Source organism: Protopterus annectens, chromosome 6.part0 (assembly GCF_019279795.1).
Source record: "Protopterus annectens isolate FY-2018-M chromosome 6.part0, PAN1.0, whole genome shotgun sequence".
Lineage (NCBI taxonomy): Eukaryota > Metazoa > Chordata > Ceratodontiformes > Protopteridae > Protopterus > Protopterus annectens.
This window is the reverse complement of record NC_056737.1, coordinates 1398124365-1398147263: the sequence shown is the minus strand read 5'-3', so window position 1 is coordinate 1398147263 and position 22899 is coordinate 1398124365. Positions and strand designations below refer to the sequence as shown.

The 22899-nt window shown below is 39.8% G+C and overlaps 1 protein-coding gene across 1 annotated transcript in view; it reads right to left on the bottom strand.

The window, feature by feature from the left end:
- Window positions 1-22899, bottom strand: part of ACMSD (aminocarboxymuconate semialdehyde decarboxylase) — a 576894-nt gene that overhangs the window by 220454 nt on the left and 333541 nt on the right. The window contains exon 8 of the mRNA XM_044073661.1: window positions 21514-21609. Coding sequence (XP_043929596.1) covers window positions 21514-21609 — 96 coding nt within the window. The remainder of the gene's footprint in view (window positions 1-21513; window positions 21610-22899) is intronic.

Genomic DNA, 22899 nt, shown 5'->3' with positions numbered 1-22899 from the left:
TCCCTGTATTCTTCCTTTACAAGAGCCATTATTGAGTGCAATGCCCCTTTTGGCATGTGCATCAGCAAAACACCCTGCCAAAAGAAAGACTACAACCATTTCTGACAAAAAAAGGTCAAAGGACTAAGTTCACTTAGTTATCCAAACAGACTAAAAAGCTTCTTGCTTTTCTCTGTCTCTCACTGGCCCCTATAAATTTCATCATTGGCTTGCTTTCCAGGCTAAGAAAGATCCTGCCTTAAGAGACGTCCTCTACCTCAGAAATACTGGTTATACTTAAAACGCTCACTACAAAGACCACAGCCTTCACTGCAACATAAACAAGCCACTTTTTATGGACAGGTTCTTGACACAAAAACCTTCAACTTCTGTAAAAAGCTCCTCTCATTATTAAACAATGTAGTTCAGCAACACAATGGCTGGATGGATAGCCATAAATGTAGTCCTTGGGTAAGTAACATAGCCATCATCAAACCAGATGGAAAATCCACACACACACACACACACACACACACACACATAAAAATCATAATAGAGATGGATTCATCCATGTAATTTCCAACCGCCAAAAGGACCATCAATAAATCAACAAACAACTGCTCGGCAAAAAGTAAATCAATAAGAACACCATAAACTATAATGTTACATACTGGTGTAAACATATAACCTGTGTCAATCCCCAGGTTAATCCATACCAAAAGATTGTTTCAGAGCTTCAGCTATGTACAAACAGCTTTCTCCTAAAAACTTAACTCATTGATATTTGCCTTGCTGTAATTATATTTGTAAAAAAAAATTTTTAAGTTTATTCTGTACCTCAGTGATTCACACTGTTACGAGATGTAATCTCTGCCATATTGTATGAGTACTACATCCATAATTTGCTGTCTCTCTCTCTCTCTCTCATGTATTGTATTATATTGTTTTGTGTTATTTTTGGAGCTTTTCTCTCCGGGCCTCCGCTGAAAATGGACCTGTGTCCAGTTAGACTTTCCCGGTAAACAAATGTAAAATAAAATAAAATAAATAAAAATAAACTTCTCTCCAATCTAAAGCCATTTGACATTCCGACATTTTAATTTGTGCAGAAGTTACTCACAGACTGACATTTACTGAGCTGTAATGCTGACCTTTGCTTTTGAAAAAAACAAATTCCCAGGCTTTGTCAATAGCTCAAAGTGTAGAGAGGATTATTGATTTATTATATATTTATTTATTTTTGGAAAACATCTTTAAAACTGTTAAATTGATTATACACCCAGAAACACAGAAAAGCTATTGTGATTATGTAAACCACAAACTGCTGCAAGAAATCAGTCACATTAGCACTCTATGCTTATGTCCGAACAGATGAATCATACCTGTCAATTCCAAAAGAAGTAAAGTAGCTTAATAAGAAGGTTATTTGCAAGGTTACATGGCAGTTTATATTGGAAATAAGCAGAGATATTAAAAAGGCTCTGTTTTTCATAATTATGCCGAAAAGTCTTCCAAGGTAAATACAACTTCTGATTTAGTATGGAACCATACCTCTCAACCTTAGAGCAAGAAATCTGGTCAAAGCGAAAAATAAAAGTGGGACACAGGCCCAAAAATAGTTATGCATCACAGACACCATTGAAACAACTGTAGATGCAAACATTATACATCACTTATAATCTTTCTATCCCATCATTGTCAGTTAAACATTATGTGGCTCATTCAGTCCTGCCTTCTTTTGCATCAAAGAAAACCATGCTTTGAAATGACAAATGCATTAAAATAATAAATAAAACACATTGCATCCACATCCTGCAACTTCCTACCAGCAAGCAACCACAGAGATTTCACTGAAACTAGGGTTGCTTGTTTCCCCAGAATGACAGCTCTCCCTAATTAAGTCAAATGGTATACAATCCACCAGTATCTGGACTACCTGAAATAAATTAAATTATGGCCTGTAAATTGAAAGTACACTTTAATTAAACTATATTTCTAAGCCCACTTATGGTATTTTTTTCAGTAACATCTAATATCCATTTCCAGGTCACTTTACAAGACATTGGCAGTGGTAGACTTGGCATCCTTCAGAACCCCACAGGCCCACGCTAATACATTGTCCATTAAATGTAAATATCCATCCACTGTAAATGGCAAGAAGCTATGTCTTAAAAAAATCTACTTCTGGCATGCGTACCCAAGTATTAGGTTTTGAAACAAAGACACATATTCTCCACAGTCCGTAAGTCTCTGTCTTTAATAATCATCTACTGTTGCAGCACTCCCAACACATAAGCACACACATACACACTAAAATCCCCAACATTTAAAAAATGACATTGTGCCCACTTGATTTGCCAGGATTGATGATCCGCCAAAGCTATGCTTACTGTTGTCCAATTTACCACTGCTTAGAACCCACCAATGAAAAAACAGTGCTAGGTGCTTTTTTATTTGTCTGAAAAAACAATACAACTTTATATGCTACAGTCTCACATAGTCAGTCCACTACTGACCCATTAACCCTAGGCTGCTGTCTCATTCTTACTCCCTGGAACTGCATTACCTTGGATGACTACTTTTATTTCCTAAGCAAAAGACACAATTTGGAAGATGAGGCAAAAATCCAGACATTCTTTGAAAATCCATACAGTTAAGAGATATGTGTTCATGTTCAATACAACACTCTCCCTGTCAAGAAAGCCGCAATTTAATGAAAGTGTACTCTTAATGTATGATGCATTTGTGAGCTAACTTGTTTGTGTTCAGTAGGTAGACTGATCATTGTTAGCCTCTTTGTGCATGCATATCTCTCTGTCATGTACACACATACACACACACACACACACACACACACACACACACACACACACACACACACACACACACACACACACACACACTCTTCTTCTACTTTCACGCACACAATTCTGCTTTCATGCATGCACTCACTCCGTACTTACCTATTAACACAGATAATTGCTGTCCCTTTCAAAGGCAACAGCGGCAAATCCATACATGAGTCCCTCTTCCGCGAGAACACACACACACACACACACACACACACACACACACACACACACACACACACACACACACACACACACACACACACACACACACTGATTGTTCGGTGCAAAATAATAGCGTAAACACACTGACCCTTTTTTGGCTCCAAAACAAAACTAGAAGGGTGCTTTGGGCACATGCACACACCAACATTAACATTACAGGTCATGGGAGTGAAAAACACAAAACAAAAAAAGTGTTTTGGGGCATGCGTACATCGATGTTGCAGTTAGAGGTTGAGGGCTGCATGGAAGAGCTCTGAGGGCCGCATGCGGCCCGTGGGCCGCAGGTTGGACACATCTAACTTAGACAATTCCATCCAAATAAAACTTTCAAAAAGTCTTCTCCTTCCAACCTTACTCTATGGGTCTCCTATCTTCACCAATCTCCACAACTCTTTGCAACACAAACTCACAAACTGCAGTCCTGTTATTATAAGATTGCAAAATTCGCATCAGCGCAACCAAATCGCACCCACCATTGCTAGGCCACTAGAGAACTAAACTGGCTAGAATTTGTACATTACCTACATTACACACAACTTACCTTTGCCCATAAACTCATTTATAAACCCGAATTTTGCCCTTCCCTGAAAAATATCATTGAACCTTATGTCCCATCCAAAAATCTACGCTCAAACAACAAACACCTACTTAAAAGTATCAAAACCTAGTAAAACAGCAGGTAGCTGCCTCTATTACCATTCCATAACTAAGCTGTGGAACACCCTCCCATCATCAGTTACAGAATTAGACAACATAATCTCCTTTAAAAGAAAACTAAAAACATCTCACTGATAACCCAGCTGCACATGCAACACATATCCGCAGCCTCCTTAATCTAGCAAAACTGTTTCACGTAGCAAACATACTTATGTATATGTTATGCTGCTACACCATATGAGTTATCCCTAATCTTTATTATCCTACTCCACACATCTATACAACTATCTTAACACATTTTCTCTCCTGTCACTTTCTAATTTTAATAATACCATTAAATACATACCACCTATAATCTACATATTCCCACCACCTAGCTATAAGATTCTAACGATATCTATCCTACCTTTAAGTTTAACTCTCTAATTCTACCTTCCCACTACACTTACCTTTCCCTTTTCCTACCCCCCCAAAAAAAATTGAGCTATATTGTTAAATATTTCTAACTGTTTAGCTGTATTGTTAAATATTTCTGTGTTTAATTTTCCTACATGCTAATCTTCCATTGTTACTGTATTGTTCCTTTTTACAATATATATGCTGTTTATATATTATTTCACTTGCTTTATAAGTAATTGTTTCCTTACAAATTCATGTAATGATTTTCATGCAACTTGGAGCTTTTCTCCATGGGTCTCCACTGAAAATGGGTCCCAAGCCCAGTGGACTTTCCCGGTCAACAAATGTCAATAAATAAATAAATAAATTGAAAAGGGTTACTTTTATCAGTTGAATTTTAGCAAAGGAATGAATTTTGCTTTGGTGAAATGATCTCTGACTAATAAATGTGTTCATTGATAGCCTTATCAGGAAATACATGTTTTGACATTGAACTCAAATTATTTGTTAACCTAGTAAGTACATCAGGCCTTCTCAGTTATTCTTCAATTCTTAACTTGGGTCACAAAAACAGTTTCAGAGTAACCAATCAAACAGCTTGTTTTTGGAAGATGAGAAGCATACTTATTTATATAACTGTCTCACTTTTAAAATAAACTATAATCAGATAAGCCTGATATACTCAGTAGCTTTGATGGAACATTTTTATGATGTACCCTGAGGCTGTGCAACCTTTTTATAATTTATATTAAGAAGGTGGTGCAGGGGTCATGTGGCTGTGTGGAGGTGTGTCCCGATGTAAGATAAAGGTGTCTTGTTGATCCATTTTGATTGATCACATTCATTTGATCATGGTTTACTTAAACAAGGGACATTCAACCAAAACATATTTGGTCTGACAAAACCAGAACATCTGGAGAAAACCCATACAGACATGAGAAACAAAAACAGTCTCTGCACAGAGAGCATTTGGAGATCATGACTGAATGGAAGGCCCTGGAGATGTGAGGCAGACATTTTAATCAGGGAGTGACTGTGTTGGCCATATGCACGTTAAACTATTCATTATGTCCTGCTGGTATTAATTATTACTTGACTATATGATGAAAGTATAGCCCGAGGAAGTTTCCCTACTAACTAGTGTAAGCTGTACTGAAGCTGACTTTAGCTTACAAGACTGTATATCAGCAGTGAGATTATATATCGTTGTCACCCTAGAAACCTGAAATGGAACTTAAGGGAATATTCCTTTTAACAGAATATCAGATTATGGATAAGTCGTCGGTCAGAGTCAAACTGTTACTGTAAGAGTGAGCTCATAGATTTCTAGTACAATACTGATTCCAAGAGCAACTGTGTATTTTAATTGAGATACCACAATGCTAGAAGGCTAAAAATGTCTATATATTCTTTATTGCTTCATGTAGAAAGCCATTTATTGTATGCATGTCAAATAAGCTAAGTGTGAACCATGAAATACTGAAGTTAGCAATCCTTTTAGGTTTATAGGTTCATAGGTATATTAGGCTAACGAACACTGGGGACTTTATGAGCCTACCCATGCAACCCAAATGTATCCCACAAGTTATTGTGGCTTAGAGTTATTTTAAGGGGTGTATGTTAGTTAGGGCATGATTTAATGGCCACTTGAGGCCATCAGAGACATAAGTAATTTACCAGGGGTGAATTTTGGGTTTTGCATGCATTGGTCCACGTTGTGCTTGAATATAGTTAGGGGAGACCTCTGCTTCACATGGATGGGAAGCTTATTAAAGAGAATGAAGATTCCCTGTGATATACACCTGTCCCTCCAAAATGTCCTATTTAAGTTGCAAGCAAACTTTAAATCCCTAGATTTAGTAGTTCTGGTGCTGCTTCTTTTGTGGATATGCAAAATGTACATCACCAACAGGATCCAAGGATGTAATTTATGCCAGGCATAAATCACCTCCCAGCAGTCTGGAGGAAACAGAGTACAGAGATAGGGCTTGAGATGACATTATGTTTATGACCTATATTTTTTGTGAGGAACCTCTGTGGACATTTCAGTTGTTGCATGTGCCTGGTCAGGTAAATACTGAAGGGGGCATTACACTCAGTGATGAGTCTGATGAGGGCTACGTACCTGATGATGACTTCCCTGGACCTAAATGGCATGCCCTTACTTATAAGCTGAGTTTTAGAATATGTCATCTTCTCGTTGTGTCAGTCTTCTTCTTCTTCTTGTAATTCTTTTGGCTGCTCCCGTCAGGGGTCGCCACAGCAGATCAACTGTTTCCATTTCTTCCTGTCCTCTGCATCTTGCTCTGTCACACCAACCACCTGCATGTCCTCTCTCACCAGATCCATAAACCTTATCTTAGGCCTTCCTCTTTCCTGTTACCTGGCAGCTTCATCCTTAGCATCTTTTTCCCAATATACTCTGCATCCCTCCTCAGCACATGTCCAAACCAACATAATCTTGCCTCTCTGGCTTTGTCTCCAAACCTTCCAACCTGGGCTGAACCTCTAATATACTTATTCCTAATCTTGACCATCCTCATCACACCCAGTGCAAATCTTAACATCTTCAACTCTGCCATGTCAAGCTCTGACTCCTGCCTTTTTGTCAATGCCACTGTCTCCAACCCATATAACATAGCTGGTCTCACTACCCTCTTGTAGACCTTCCCTTTCACTCTTACTGGTACTCGTCTGTCACAAATCACTCCTGGCACTCTTCTCCACCCACTCCATCCTGCCTGTACTCTCTTCTTCACCCCTCTTCCACACTCACCATTACTCTGAACTGTTGATCCCAAAGTATTTAAACTCATCCACCTTCACCACCTCTACTACCTGCATCCTCACCATTCCTCTATCCTCCCTCTCATTCACACACATATATTCTGTCTTAGTCCTGATGACCTTCATTCCTCTTCTCTCTAGAGCATATCTCTACCTCTCCAGGGTCTCCTCCACCTGTTCCCTACTCTCACTACAGATCACAGTGTCATCTGCAAACATCATAGTCCATGGGGACTCCTGTCTGAACTCGTCTGTCAACCTGTCCATCACCATTACAAGTAAGAAAGGGCTCAGAGCTGAACCTTGATGTAATCCCACCTCCACCTTAAATGCATCCGTCACTCCCACCACAGACATCATCGCTGTCACACTACTCTCGTATATATCCTGTACCACTCTTACATACTTCTCTGACACTCCCGACTTCCTCATACAATACCACAACTCCTCACTAGGTACCCTGTCATATGCTTTCTCTAAATCCACAAAGACACAATGCAACTCCTTCTGACATTCTCCGTACTTCTCCATCAACACTCTCAAAGCAAACATTGCATCTGTAGTGCTCTTTCCTGGCATGAAACCATACTGCTGATCACTAATCATCACATCCCTTCTTAACCAAACTTTCATTACTGTTTCCCATAACTTCATGCTTAATCTCTGTAGTTACTACAGCTCTGCACATCACCCTTATTCTTAAAAATCGGTACCAAAATACTTTTTCTCCATTTCTCAGGCATCCTCTCACTTTCCAAGATTTCATTAAACAATCTAATTAAAAACTCCACTGCCATTTCACCTAAACACCTCCATGCTTCCACAGGTATGTCACCTGGACCACCAGCCTTTCTGTTCTTCATCCTCTTCATTATCCTTACTTCCTCCTTGCTAATGCACTGCACTTCATGATTCACTATCTGCACATCATCCAACCTTCTCTCTCTCTCTCATTCTCTGCATTCATCAGCACCTCAAAGTACTCTTTCCATCTGCTCAACACACTCTCCTCGTTTGTGAGTCTGTTTCCCTCATTATCCTTTATCACCTTTACCTGCTGCACATCTTTACTAGCTTGGTCCCTCTGTCTAGCCAATCAATGCAGGTCCTTTTCTCCCTCCTTAATGTCCAAACTTTTATACAACTCAGCATACGCCTTATCCTTAGCCTTCACCACCTCTCTCTTTGCTATGCACCTCATCTTCTTATACTTTTGTCTACTTTCTTCATCTCTCTGACAATCCCACTTCTTCACCAACCTCTTTCTCTGTATAGTCTCCTGTACTACTTCATTCCACCACCAGGTCTCCTTGTCCTTCTTCCTCTTTCCAGATGTCACACCAAGCACCTTTCTAGCCATCTCTCTTACTAGCTCTGCTGTTACCCAGCTATTCGGTAACTCTTTACTGCCACCCAGTGACTGTCTTAACCCTTCCCTGAACATCACCACAAAATTACCATTTTTCAATTTCCACCATTTGATCCTTGGTGCTGCCCTCTCACTCATCCTCCTCTTCTTGATCACCAATGTCATCCTACAAACCACCATCCTATGCTGCCTAACTACACTTTCCCCTGCCACCACTTTACAGTCTCCAATCTCCTTCAGACTGGCCCTTCTACACGAGATATAATCCACCTGTGTGCATCTTCCTCCACTCTTATATGTCACCCTGTGCTCCTCCCTCTTGTTAAAATACGTATTCAACACAGCCATGTCCATCCTTTTCACAAAATCCACTACCATCTGACCTTCTGCATTCCTTTGCTTAACACCATTCCTACCCATCACTTCCTCATCCCCTCTGTTCCTTTCACCAACATGCCCATTGAAATCTGCTCCAATCACCAATCTCTCACCCTTGGGTACAGTCATCACTACTTCATCCAACTCACTCCAAAATTTTTCTTTCTCATCCATCGCACACCCAACTTGTGGAGCATATGCACTAACAACATTCATCATTACACCATCAATTTCCTGCTTCATAAACATCACTCTATCCGACACTCTTTTCACCTTCATAACATTCTTAGCATACTGTTCCTTCAGGATAATGCCTACACCATTTCTCCTCCCATCCACACCATGAGAAAACAATTTGAACCCACCTCCGATACACCTAGCCTTGCTCCCCCTCCATCTAGTCTCTTGCACACACAATATACCAACCTTCCTTCGGTCCATCATATCAGCTAGCTCTCTCCCTTTACCAGTCATACTGCCAACATTCAAAGTTCCGACCCTCACTATCACACTCCTAGCCTTTACCTGCCTTCAGCCATGCCTTCTGCCTCATCTCCTCCTTCGGCCAACAGTAGCCCAATTTCCGCCAGCACCCTGTTGGCCAACAGAACTGGTGGCAGTCATTGTTAACCTGGGCCTCGACCGATCCGGTATGTATATGTGTACTTTTGCCTGCATGTATGATTTGGCAAAATTTTACGCCGGATGCCCTTCCTGACACAACCCTCCCCATTTATCCGGGCTTGGGACCGGCACAATGAAATGCACTGGCTTGTGCATCCCCAGTGTTTGTGTTGTGTCAGTAGTGAGCAGAAAAACATTGCCACTGATTTAAAAAAGCATACCAGTCATTAAACAGTTAGAATCTGTTAACCTTCAAAAGGGCTCTCTGGGAAACTTCATTTGTCCTCTAGTGGCAAGTTCCAGTAGAAACTAAAATAAGTTGCTGACAGAAAGATTTAGCTGTTTATCCATTTTGGGTTTGAGAACAAAATAAGGAAGGAAGAAGAATTATTCAGAGGCAGTCCAAATCTGTGTTGTGATTACATTTTATTTGTGTACTGAGTGCCAAACTATGGAATAATTGCTGTAGTCTTCTGTTCTTTTACTGGGGGCTAACTAGGAAGATGAGTAAAGGAAATTCCAAAATGAAATTGTAGTAGCTGAAATCAAACAGGGATAGGACTGGCTTGATATCACCATCTTAAGTGGCTTTGTCACAGTCTATTAAAGTGAATGTGTATACTCATTGCCTTGTACCCCTGGAACAGTGCAACCAATCAGTACTATCTGAAGAAACGCACTATATATTCTGTCATAACTAAAAAACAGTATAAATCATATAATTCTGGGTCTTCCATCAGGTGGTTAGAAAAATAATGAATGAATAAAACACTTTCTGATTCAAGGCAAATGCTTTAGACTGGTTCATTGTTTTGTACTTTCTGAGGTTAAGTAAACAAATGTACAGCCTGGTGACATTCCAGTAGCTTTACAGTTATTCTTCCATATCAAATTCCTGTCTGTGTAGTTATCAGCAGGACTACGCAGGAACTAATCTAGTCATCAAGATGTCTCTTATCTGTACAGAATGACTCACATTATTTTATAGTCAGGAGAAGTTTATTCTGAGATGCAAGAGATGCTGGGAGATGAATTTTGTACACCTAGAAGTTAATGGTGATTTTAAGTTTAAAATTAGCCCTGAGTGTAATTCATACATTCGAAGTGCAAGTTTTTTAACAGCAGAGGTTCATTCTTAGCCTGGCTTAAAAGGCAACGATCTACCCTGAGGATGCTGTAACGTACCAGATGGCGATGCTGAAGTCTGTTTGAGTAACTCAGGTTATTGAAGCTGTCTTTGTAAGGCATGTCTGAACCTTTTCAATATGAACACAGTGCCTGGTTATGAAATTATGTTGTATAACTGAGCAGCTTAGAGAGGTACATATGAAATGGTGACTTCTCTTGATTTATAGGTTATCCTTATGAGAATCAAACGTGCTATATCATAAGCCTTAGAGACTACCATGATGACATGTTGGTTGAAGATGAGACAATTGTCAGTGTACTCCCGTCCTGAATTTTTGCTCCTGACCCTAAATATAGTAAAGTGGCGTATCTCTCTCTTATTGGAAGACACAATACAGCATTTTTTAAAATTAAACATAGACCAGTTTTTGCACAATGTCGTCTACTCCATTCTGTATGGTACAGGCATCTGCTTTGGAAAGGATAATAAAACGTACTTTACAATCATTTGCAGACTTAGTACTCCATATATTATTATCAACCTAATAGGCTAAAAAGAGGAATGGGCTAAGCATTGAACCTTGTACACCACTGCAGGGTCATTGATAACCGCATACTGTAACCTACAGAAGTATGTGATGCATGTTGAAAATTTTCCAAAATTAGGAAACAGACAAACGTTTAATGGACTTCTTTGATGTGAAAGAGGCACATAACACAGATAATTATAAACAGGACTCCCATCATGACCAAGCCGTGATGTGTTTGAGACACGGATGTCAAGAAATGTACCTTAACAGTGGTACAATTACAGGAGCCAGGATGTAGGTTTATAGCAGAAGGGGCAAACTTATGTGTTATAGGTTATAAACGTACAATATCATGTCCAGGCTCCTGTAATTGTACCACTAGAAATTGTGTGTACATCACTTCGTGTATGTCATGTGATGCATTTTACGTGGGCATGACTACACGAAGTTTGAAAGAAAGGATAGGTGAACATGTTAGTTCCATCAGGAGGAAGGATGATCATAATGCACTCTATTTACACACCAAGGTATGTGTTAATTTCAACAAATTCCTATTCTTTATTATAGATAGGGTGAAACCTAATATTAAATGCAACATTCAAAATAGGGTAGCACGATTGGAGATGGAATGGCAGCTTAGGCTGAATGCCACTAGGCGTCCGGGACTCAATGAGTTTATTTCTTTAAAACCCCAATTGAAGTATTTAACTAGCATTATTTAGATGTGGGTATTTCATTTTTAATTGTTTTATTTAATACAATACATATATATAATTGATTTATGTATTTTTATCAAACTTTCTTTCATAGTTGGTTTATTGTGTTTAAACATTGTACTGTCTCTTTTAGATGTATTTAGTCAACATTTAATTGAGTAATTAGTTTTAATAGATTAAGTGTGGATGAGTGGAGAGTATATTAACTTGGTTTAAGCATTATGTATTGTATTGTATTGTATGACTCTGAAGAAGCCAGTTTTACTGGTGAAAGCGCTTAGTCTGAGAGGTTTTGGAATAAATTCTTCGTGATACAGTGCTGGTGCCTTTCATTCATCTTACACAGTTGTTCGGAATTTGATTTATTCTTAGTTTGAACCTGTATTGGTTCAATTGAAGTGTTTTTTTTTATTACTGACAGCAGCAAACAGAAGTGCATTTCTAGACCATTGTTTATATATTTATGCATTTATCATACAAGAATCTGCCATTGTTGGTGTCATCTGTATGTGTGTATGTGTGTGTGTGTGCGTGTGTGTGTGTGTGTGTGTGTGTGTGTGTGTGTGTGTGTGTGTGTGTGTGTGTGTGTGTGTGTGTGTGTGTGTGTGTGTGTGTGTGTGTGTGTGTGTGTGTGTGTGTGTCTATGTATGAATGTGAATGCATGCAGAGGGCATAGCTCTCAGCTGTCTCAGATTTTGCCACATAACTTTGGTCTGATCCTCATAAAACCTGTGGTTTTCTGACACGTTGTTGTTGGCTGCAATCACCAGATGATGACAGATGTGTGTTTCATACTTCATATCTTTTAGAAAATTCTTGCTAATGAAAACCTGCTACACTAGCAACTTTGTAACTGTTTAAGAGCAACATTTTAAATCTGTCCCTGATTTTGGGAGTTTATTCCTGATTCTTGGGTTACTGACTGAGAGGACATGGCGGGGGGGTTCACTGGGTTGCACTGTATTGTTCTGACAGCAGTGAGCTGAAGTATATTTATGGGCCATTGTTGATGTATTTATTCATTAATTTGATCACAAACAGAATTATGAGGTGCACAAAAGAGTGAAGGTTGTATGTCAGGGCTGGCAACTTGGTACGTAAAAATCTGCTGCCAATGATTAGCGGACCGGAGTTCCGCTGTGGCGACCCCTAACCGGGAAAAGCTGAAAGATACAACAACAACAAAAGAGTGACTGTGCGCGCGCGTGTGTGTGTGTGTGTGTGTGTGTGTGTGTGTGTGTGTGTGTGTGTGTGTGTGTGTGTGTGTGTGTTTAATTATATACTGCAAAGCTTTTATAATGTAATGAAAAGGAAAGATACAAGGCTATAAAAATGCAAAACAGACATTTGTATGTTTTCATAGTGTAGTAAAGATAACTTATTTTCTGATACAGTGATGTAGATATGCATCCAATAGTATTACAAGGATTCTAATTTTATAGGTTGTACTTGTCAAAGAGTAAATGTACACATTTGTGCTGTCCCTCCCAGGATGTGAATTTATGGATCTGCATACTCTGAGTGCTATGATCTGAGAGTTGAGAGATAGGATGGAAACTAGTAGCAATGATGTCCAATGTCAGCGCAGGGTAGTTTTAGGTGGGAACACATTCTGACTGTTGTCAGCTAAACAAAATACACTATCAGGTACACTGATTTTCCAGGTTTTCTGTGAAAAATACAGGTACATTCTGAATTTGGACTGTCTGAGTATTGAAAAATATGGGATATTCACGGAACTTGTCATTTTAGACTATAGCATTCACTCACCATAACACATATTTGTTCTTACACTTTATGCTTATAATAGTTCCAGTTTGCTTGAAGGGTGTTCTGCACATAGAATTTGTTTTAATTTTGCATGCATATAAATGCACTAAAAATTAAAATGGAATCACTCTAAATACAAGAAATTACTTTTAAAGGATCATGGATATAATTTCCAGATTTTATTTCATGAAAATAAAATTTTATTTTTAAGAACTGTAAATCAGTGTCTCTAAACATTGTTATAGTGGTTTTGGGACTTGAGTAGAATGGTGCTGGTTCCTTGTGTTTACAGCGCCATCACTCATCTTGTGCAGTTTGGTCATTACTAAGTTCAACATGCAGTCAACAAAGTCTTTTAAAAAAAGCTTTTGGATCACAGGCAGTTGGCAGAGAGGATTAAGGCTGTAAGTCTTAGTTTCTGTGGTGCAGAGTTTGAGTCCTGTAGTCCTCCTTTGCCAACTGTGTGACTTTAAGTAAATCATTTACCCAACTGATGTTTGAATGCAACTGGGAATTTGGGATACTCTCCTTAATGGTCTCATAGAATGAAGGCCTAGTAACTACCTATGAACTTGTAAACTGTTAACAGTTGCTAAACTGCTTTATCTAATTATCAGTGGCAACCCCTAACTTATTTCTCATATCTGTATCCCCCTCCCAACCAATGTGATCACTGTCCTGAAATCTTCAACATCAACCTTAATTGCAAAAAGTCTCCTCCAAAGCTCATTACATTCCAACATAAATCACAAGTAAACATTACAAAACTAAAACCATATCTGTCGTCTCTCAGCTGGGACCCTATATACTCCTCCTCAGAACCAAATGATGCTGCCCAACTCTTCACCCAACTTCTCTGTAATTTACAAGACTCATTCTTCCCTATAGTAACAAGCCTGTACACTCCCAACAAAAAACACCTGACTCACTCATGAACTCAAAACCCTCCTATCTCTCAGAGACAAAGCATGGCACTCCTGGAAGTCTGACCCAACTCCTTCTGCCAGACAACACTACACCCTTCTCAGAAACCTACCCAAACAAGCAACTAGACGCCATAAGAGCAATAATATGAAAACACACTGATCAAACCTTTTTCACTCCCATAAACAGTTCTGGGCAGAGGTCATCTGGTTAACAGGTTGAAATACTCCTCCCGATTTTCACTTTTTCTTCTCTTCTGTCTCATCCTCAGGCTTTAATACTCACTCTCCACCCTCCCCTGCATCAGCTGACATGTTTCACTCCTTCACGCAACCTCTCTCTTGCCTTCCATTATACTCCCCTCTTCTACTTTAAAAAGATCATAACCAAAGATATTATACCTCTCCTTGAAAACCTAAAACTTGACTCATCTGCAGGGATAGACACCTTCTCCCTATGGTTAATATTCCAATGTAGGGAGTATGTTGTTATTCCTCTGCTACATATTTACATCCAATATATGGAAAACAGCAAAAATCAAACCTCTTCCCAAAAAATCCAACTCCAGGCTACCCAGTGACTACTGCCCAATCAGCATTCTCTTAACTCGTGGGAATATCTTAGAAAAACTGGTCTATAATCAACTCTCAAACTACATAATTCAATCCTGCCTTCTCTCTTCCAAGCAACATGGTTTCTGCCTTGGCCCCAGCACTTCAACTGCACTTTGGACCTTCAATAATCATACCATTTTAGCTATGGACAAAGACCTCCTTACTGGAGCCATATTTATAGACGTTACCTGAACCTTTGCCCTGGCTGACCACCCAATCCTATTTAACTACCTCACTGACATTGAGATTAGCCCTAACACTATTCCCTCAGTCCAAAATTATCTATCTAACCAACATTTCTCTGTAAATTTTAACAACAGTACATCAGCCATTGCTCTCTTACTTAAAACAGCCTCTCAAGGCTCCATATTGGTCCATCTTCTTGTCTCCATTTTTATAAATAAGCTTACACTAAGCCTTGCCCAACTTCCAGTCTTACTATACACTGATAACATTGTCATCTTCTGCTTCAACCACACAACCCACTCAGTTCATCATGATCTGCAAACTGATTTCCTGGCCTTTATTACCTGTCTTAGTAGCAAAAAAACGATTACTTAACTGCTCAAAAACTGTAACTATGATCTTTGGAACTTCCACTAAAAGGCAAATGAACCCCAACACACTTCTTATTCTTGACCACCTTAATAATGCCATTGAGCAGGTTACTGTTTTGGGCCAACAAAATCTCCTCTTTCCTCTCCCACCCAACAAGAAATGCTATTGGCAAAGAGATTATTTTAGCTCAGCTTAAGTACTGCATACCTGTTATAGCATCTGCCTCCAAAAGAAACTCTGCCACCATACAAACAATTTCCATCTCCATCTGCCACTTCATTACCATTTCCCCAAAGTATGAACACCACCGTCTTACACTAGCCAAAACAAAATGTCTGCCAGTTCAGTAATGAGCCAATCTACTCCTTGATTCCCAACTTTTCTAGCTCCTGAAAGAAAACTCCTGCATTTCTTTCCTTTATGTTACTTATATAATCTCCATTATATAATCTCATATCTCTCTTAGATCTCATAGCCACTCAGGGCCTTGCAAGTACCTAAAATGAGATTGCAGTGCTATAACCATTCCCTTTCTACCCTTGGACCCAAGTTCTGGAGGGATCTTCCCTCAAATCTTAAAGACCTCTATAATTTCTCCTCCTTTTGGGCACAACTTAAAGAACATTTCACAGCACAAACTGCTTGTAAATGCTGTCCTTTAGGTCACATAACCTAGTTTCCCCAGTTTTTGACATATACTGCCTATCATTTTTACTACTGAATCTCTTTAAATTCTAATACGTTGCTACTCTAACTGATGTAAATATTGTTCATAGTGGTTTCTGTTGACTAAATTCTTAAATCATTTTTTACTGCATAGTAACTATACCTTCATTTTTAGTGTGCTCTTTTATTGTATATTTATGTTTATTTTTTTTCTTCTTGATGTAATGCATGTTCACATTCTGAGCTCAGACTGAAACTAATGCAGTGGGATCTGTACTCCACCCCAGTTAACAAACTGTATAAATAAAATAAATAAATAAATAAATAAATGTACAGTGAAAATCTTATGATTCTATTAGTTCTGAAATGTATTTATGACAATATTGTATCAGTATATAATATTAAACTGCACGTTGTACTTTGAAAACCTTCATAAATATAAAATCAAATATATTCATTAAAATACTCCCCATACAAAATAAAGCTGACATAATCTGCAAAAGAAGAAAAGGTCTAAAGTCATGACTGATGTTACAGACAGGACAGATTATTTTCTTTTACTGATAAGTGACTTTTGCTGGGATACGTTTTCTGTGTTGAATTCATGAATGTTTATTTTAGAGTGTAAGCTGGCGTAAATCCAGTATGCTGATCTGTAAAACAAAAAGGCACTGGCATTGAGACACTGCAACTCTGAAACACTCAAGCATGTGTACTGTATTATAGAATGAGCAAATATGAAGGTTGTACACTACTGTTCAGTATGAAACAGAGCATATCACAGTAGACTGCAATTTAGCATTCCCCTATGCTCACTTACTACCTCCCATTTGTATGTTGAGGGACTCAAGTCACTCCACAACAAGTACAAATATTACTCTGCCATTGTCCATGTTGGAGTGAATGACTTGAGAAGTACCTCCCTGGACTACATGAAAAGAGACATGGAAGAGCTCTCTGATCATGTGGCCCAGGCAGGTATGACCCTAGCCCTGAGTAGCATCCTGCCTTCACCCAGAATGATACCACAGTCTTCTTCTTCTTCTTTTGGCTTTTCCCGGTTAGGGGTTGCCACAGTGGATCATCTGTCTGCTCATGACTGGCAGAGGAGTTTTACGGTGTCGAGTTGCCAGCCCGGCGCCCAACCTTCCACAGAAGGCACACACATGCACACACTCACACCTAGGGCCAATTTAGATTGTCCAATCCATCTACTGCATGTCTTTGGGATGTGGGAGGAAACCGGAGCACCTGGAGGAAACCCACGCGACCACAGGGAGGACATGCAGACTCCACACAGAAGGCACCCCAGCCGAGAATAGAACCGGAGAACCTCTTGCTGTGAGGCGGCAACGCTAACTGCTGCACCACCGTGGCCACCCCAGAATGATACCACAGTATAAGGACAAAATGATTGACTTCAACAATTGGCTAAGATTCTGTTGTCATACAAAGGGGAGCCAGTATCTGTCTGCCTGGGATGACATGATCGATAAACCATGATGCTTTGCCATAGATGGTCTGCACCTGTCAACCCTGGGATTCAGGTTACTGGCTAAAGCCAAAACCATAGCAGATACAAGCATGCAAAATCTGAAGGTAATGCTACTCAATGCTAGAAGTCTAAACCTCAAAATGCACTCTCTCGAGGCACTCCTAAAAATGGAGAACATCGATATCTGTGCAGTAACTGAGACCTGGTTCAAGACTCCAGAGAGCACCCCTGCAATACCAGGCTACAACTCTTACCACACTTTTCGGCCACCAAACCAAGACCGAAACACTAAAGGTGGAGGAGTGTCCATATTCACCAAGGATATTCACATCTCCAGGCTAGTTGCCCAACACAATGCATCTGAAATTCTCCAGGTGCAACTAATACTAGGTAGGACTGAAATCCAAATTGTAGCTTGCTACAGATCCCCCACCATGCCCCAAGATTCTCACTACACCTTTCTAAACATACTGGAAAATATTAAGATACAACCAAACACCCTAATACTGGGTGATTTCAACTACCCTGCCATTAACTGGGAAAACTACTCGGGTACCAACACCTTGTCCCAACGGTTCTTGGAATTCATAATTTCCAATGCCCTGGATCAACTAATCCATTGTCCCACCAGGGGTTCCAATATCCTAGACCTGGCCATTACCAACATGGGAGATAGATGCTCCACACCAGTGGTCAACCCCTCATTGGTCAGGTCTGACCATAAGCAAATTACCCTTGACATCCACATCCCACCCCCATCCCCCATTAAGAAAACCTCTGTAAAAAGCTTCTCCAAAGCCAACTTCATGCTACTTAAGTCAGAAGTGACAAACTTCATGGCACCCATGCAGATGGGAGCTGAAAGTTTGACTGCTGAATCCTACACTAAGGCACTGTACGAGCACATCCACTCGTGCATGAATCGCGCCATCCCAAATAGAACCAAGATGCTCTCCTCCAAAAAAAGGAAGCCAATCTGGTGGTCCCCTGCCATAAACAAATTATACAACAGAAGGAAGAAACTGTTGCAGAAAAGAAGAAAATCCCCGGATGCAAAAAACTCCCTTACCAGCCTCAGTAAGAAGATCCCCCAAAGCTAGTTGCGAAAATAAAATTGCTAAAGATTCCAAAGACAACCACAAGGCATTCTATAGTTATGTAAAGAATCTAAATGGTAATGCTCAGATCTGCTCTGAGCTACAACAGAATGGCATTAAATATACTGATCCCAAGGGTATTGCCAATGTCCTGGCATATTGATTTAGTGCCAACTCCACCCCCCTCTCACCCCCTAAAGGGTCCATCTCAATACCAAAAGATTGCCAAATTCCAGTAATCACGGCCACACAGGTAAAAAACGCACTCTCCAAAGCTAAGAATACAGCATCCATGGGACCAGATGACATCCCAGGCTATGTACTACATGAACTACAAAATGAACTGGCACCTTACTTAAGTGTCATGTTTAATCATAGCCTCACCTCAGGCTTCGTGCCCACTGAGTGGTGCACAGCTACAGTTATCCCTCTCCACAAGGGGGGAATCCACCTTGGATCCCAGGAACTACCGTCCCATCAGTCTGACAAGCCTGATCTGCAAGGGCATGGAATGCATTATCATGGAATTTATAAACAAAGACATTGGCAACCTTTGAACACTGGACCCCATCCAGTTTGGGTTCGTGAAGGGCCAATCTTGTCTCCTGAACTTGATTGACTTCTTCAAATCAGTCTCCAGAGCTGTGGATGAGGGTAAGGGAGTCCACACAGCCTATGTGGACCTTGCCAAGGCCTTCAACACCATCCCCCACTCTGGAATCATAGATAAACTTACTAAGCTGGGCATAAATCCCTATGTCACTCGATGGGTTGCCAACTGGCTTACTGACAGACCCCAGACTGTAAAAGTAACAGACTCCAAATCCAGCTCCAGACAAGTACAAAGTGGAGTACCTCAGGGTTCAGTCCTGGGACCGCTCTTGTTTGGCATCTACTTCTTTGAAGTACAGGCCAACACTAAGGGACTCTGGATAACAAAGTTCGCAGATAACTGCAAACTGGGAGCCATTATTGAATCCCCAAATGATGTGAATATTCTACAAAAGGGCCTTACAGAAACAGATGCTTGGTGCCAAAGCCATAGGCTCAAGCTTAATGCCAAGAAATGTATAGTTATCCCCTTTGGGAAAAAACATGTACCCATGAATTATCACATAGATGGCAGTACACTAAACACCGAAAGTGTGATGAGAGACTTAGGGACACGGGTGGATAGTGGTCTCACCTTTGATAACCACATCGCCACAACAGTTAGGAAATCCTTCTATGTGGCACACCTCATCACTAAGGGCTTTTCATACAGAAAAAAGGAGGCCATTGTCCCACTGTACTCATCCCTCATTAGACCCATTATAGAGTACAACACCCCATTTGGTATGTACCTGACAAGACATCTGCAACAGGTGGAAAGGCTGCAGAAATACCTCACTAAAAGAATCACAGGCCTAAAGCAGATGCCGTATGCTGACCGTTTAAAAAAAAACTCCAGCTATACTTTGTGGCATATTGTTTACTCAGAGACAATCTCTGCTTAACATACAAGGCCATGTCAAACCCTGAGCTGTTGGACATGCTCCACTTAAAGAAATCCCAATCCCTCAGAGCCACACGCTCCAGGGATCTAAACCTTGTCATCACAATGAACAAAACATGCTGGAGGGATAGGTTCCTGACCCAGAGACTCCCCATACTCTGGAATAGACTGCCTATACATGTCAAGCAGAGCGCCTCCTTGGCCCTCTTAAATAGGAACCTTGACGATTGGATGGGAGATAAAAAATTCACCCCTGGGATCACGTCAGTCGCCCTGCTAGACAGGGATCCAGGGAAGTAAATATTGTGGGAAGACATATCCGGGGAATTGTTTGGCTAGGCTTGTATAGGCCCTAGGGCCGATAGCCTAGTACCAACCTATGAACCTATAAACCTATGACCGCTAAGTGCTAAGGTCAGCCTGTATGCATAATATTATATCAAACAGCCTGTGGCATTAGCCCTTGTGGATCAGTGTCTCTATATCTCTGCTTGCTTTCTGTCCACATCACCCCCCCCCCCCCCTTGCAGGACATCCTAGCATGTTTTGCATGATACTGGGTTATGCTAAGGTTATGGCACTATGGAACTGTAGTGGCAGTTAGTAAGCTACAAATGTAGAGGATTAATTAGTTGTTCTTATATAACATGTGCAAGTGTTGCATAGCAAAGCGATTCATGAAAATACTATTGTTGATTCAGATGAGTCTCTGAAGGGCTTCCCCTGAGAAATGAGCATTACTTGATGGAACATTAAAAAGGAGGGTGTTCCCTGGCCAATGGGCATTATATGAAAGGTTATGGATGGTAGCAGGATTGCTCTGGTATTAAACATTTTTGAAGAAAGGGGGTAGAATAAACAAATGAGCACTGTTACATATGATCATGTACAATCGGAACACCGCAGACAGGAACATTAATTGAAATTACGTGGCAGGTGATAAGTCCTTGTTGTGTATTTCTGTACAGTGGTATCTTTGCTATGAGTAACAGATGGAAAGGCCAGCTTTAAGTCATAGCCGAGGCCAGATGTTATAGTCTAATTTATAACACGTACAGGCAGAGCTAGATGTCACAATGTAGCATAACCCAGGCAATATATCAAATTTTAATGAATACTATCCTTTGCAAGAAAATAGTGTGAAGAGATGAAAGGGTATATTAGACTTAATAATTATAATTATATTATACTTAATGCCAGACTGATATTTAAGTGAACAAAATGTGCATTTTAAAGCCATTTCCTTTTCTTACCTCCATGTGCAAAGCAAACTTTAAGTCTGGGAAACTTTTCGAAAATTCCACCAAAAATCATACAACATATGGCTGTAGTTGTTTCAGCTGGCATTCCTAAAAGAAAATTAAGGTAGTCATAATATAAATGGTTTGCTATCTTGATTCAGTATTTGAAAATACATTAATAAAATAGTAATTCTTAATATGCTACTCTGTGTTGGTGACTCTTTGTAGAAATAAGAATTGCCTGATGGGAAACATTACTAAACATGTTTGTTAACAAGCCATCTCAGTGATGGACACTGTTGCGGTCCAAGGTCCATATGCTTTACCTTTAATAACTTAACAGCCAGAGATAACTGAAAGGCAGGACATAACCTGTCAAATAATTGTAAGAAATTCATATTTTGTATGGTGGATAGAGGTAGTGCCAGATCATGGTTAAATGGGGTCCAAGGCAGGTTAATGGATTGGGGGCTCCCCAGCTGTCCCCCCAGACATTCCAGTGTTCCATTACTTGGCTGATATCTCCGTAGTTACCATAAACACTGATCAAACCTGTCAGTGTGCATAATATTTTGTTCTTTACTTCTACAAAGATTACAGATATCTGGATTTAATTTAAAACTTTTATTTCAAATTTTATAGCACGAACAATGATAGCCATTTGCCAAACAAATAATGTGTCTCACAGTTAAAACAAACAGCATGAACAGTATAATTCTCTGCCCTTGAACGCACATTCATTGAAATGCCAATGAAACCCACATTCAAAGAAAATGCATCTGGCCAATGGTGGATTAAATTTACCTTTGCGCTGTTTAAAAACCATAGGTTCATTGCACACATTTTAGGACCATGCATAAATGCACACACCCCAACACACCCACATATCCTCAGCACTGATACATTGAATATTTATACAGCTTTATTGCTGTGAATACCTTTCAACATCAACTTTGTGTCTAGTTTCAACGTAGCAAGCGTTCTGAATTTATGACAAAGCTCTTCTAGAACCAACAAATATGCAATGCCAGTTTGTCTAGACAGTAAAAAGTGCTCTGACTTGTATTCATTATGTTTGTTTCTGTCTTGTCCTGATGATTTAACATCTGCTATCTTCTTGTTTGCTAAATGTGGTCTTTACATAATGCAAACATTTCTTAGCTTTATTGTACGAAAGTATCTCTTCTATGATATATGAATCAATTTTAATAATTTTAGTAGCATTACCATCCCATGCACCTTTTTTAAGGTGTCAGATTTAACTGCAACTCATTTATGATTGACCCTCTGATATGTGATGACAAATGTATGATTTGTTTGATTTGTATAAACTTTTGGTAGCTCAGAGATTAATTTTGTCTGAGAGACTGCCATTTCAGAGTTACTGTAGCAGCAGAG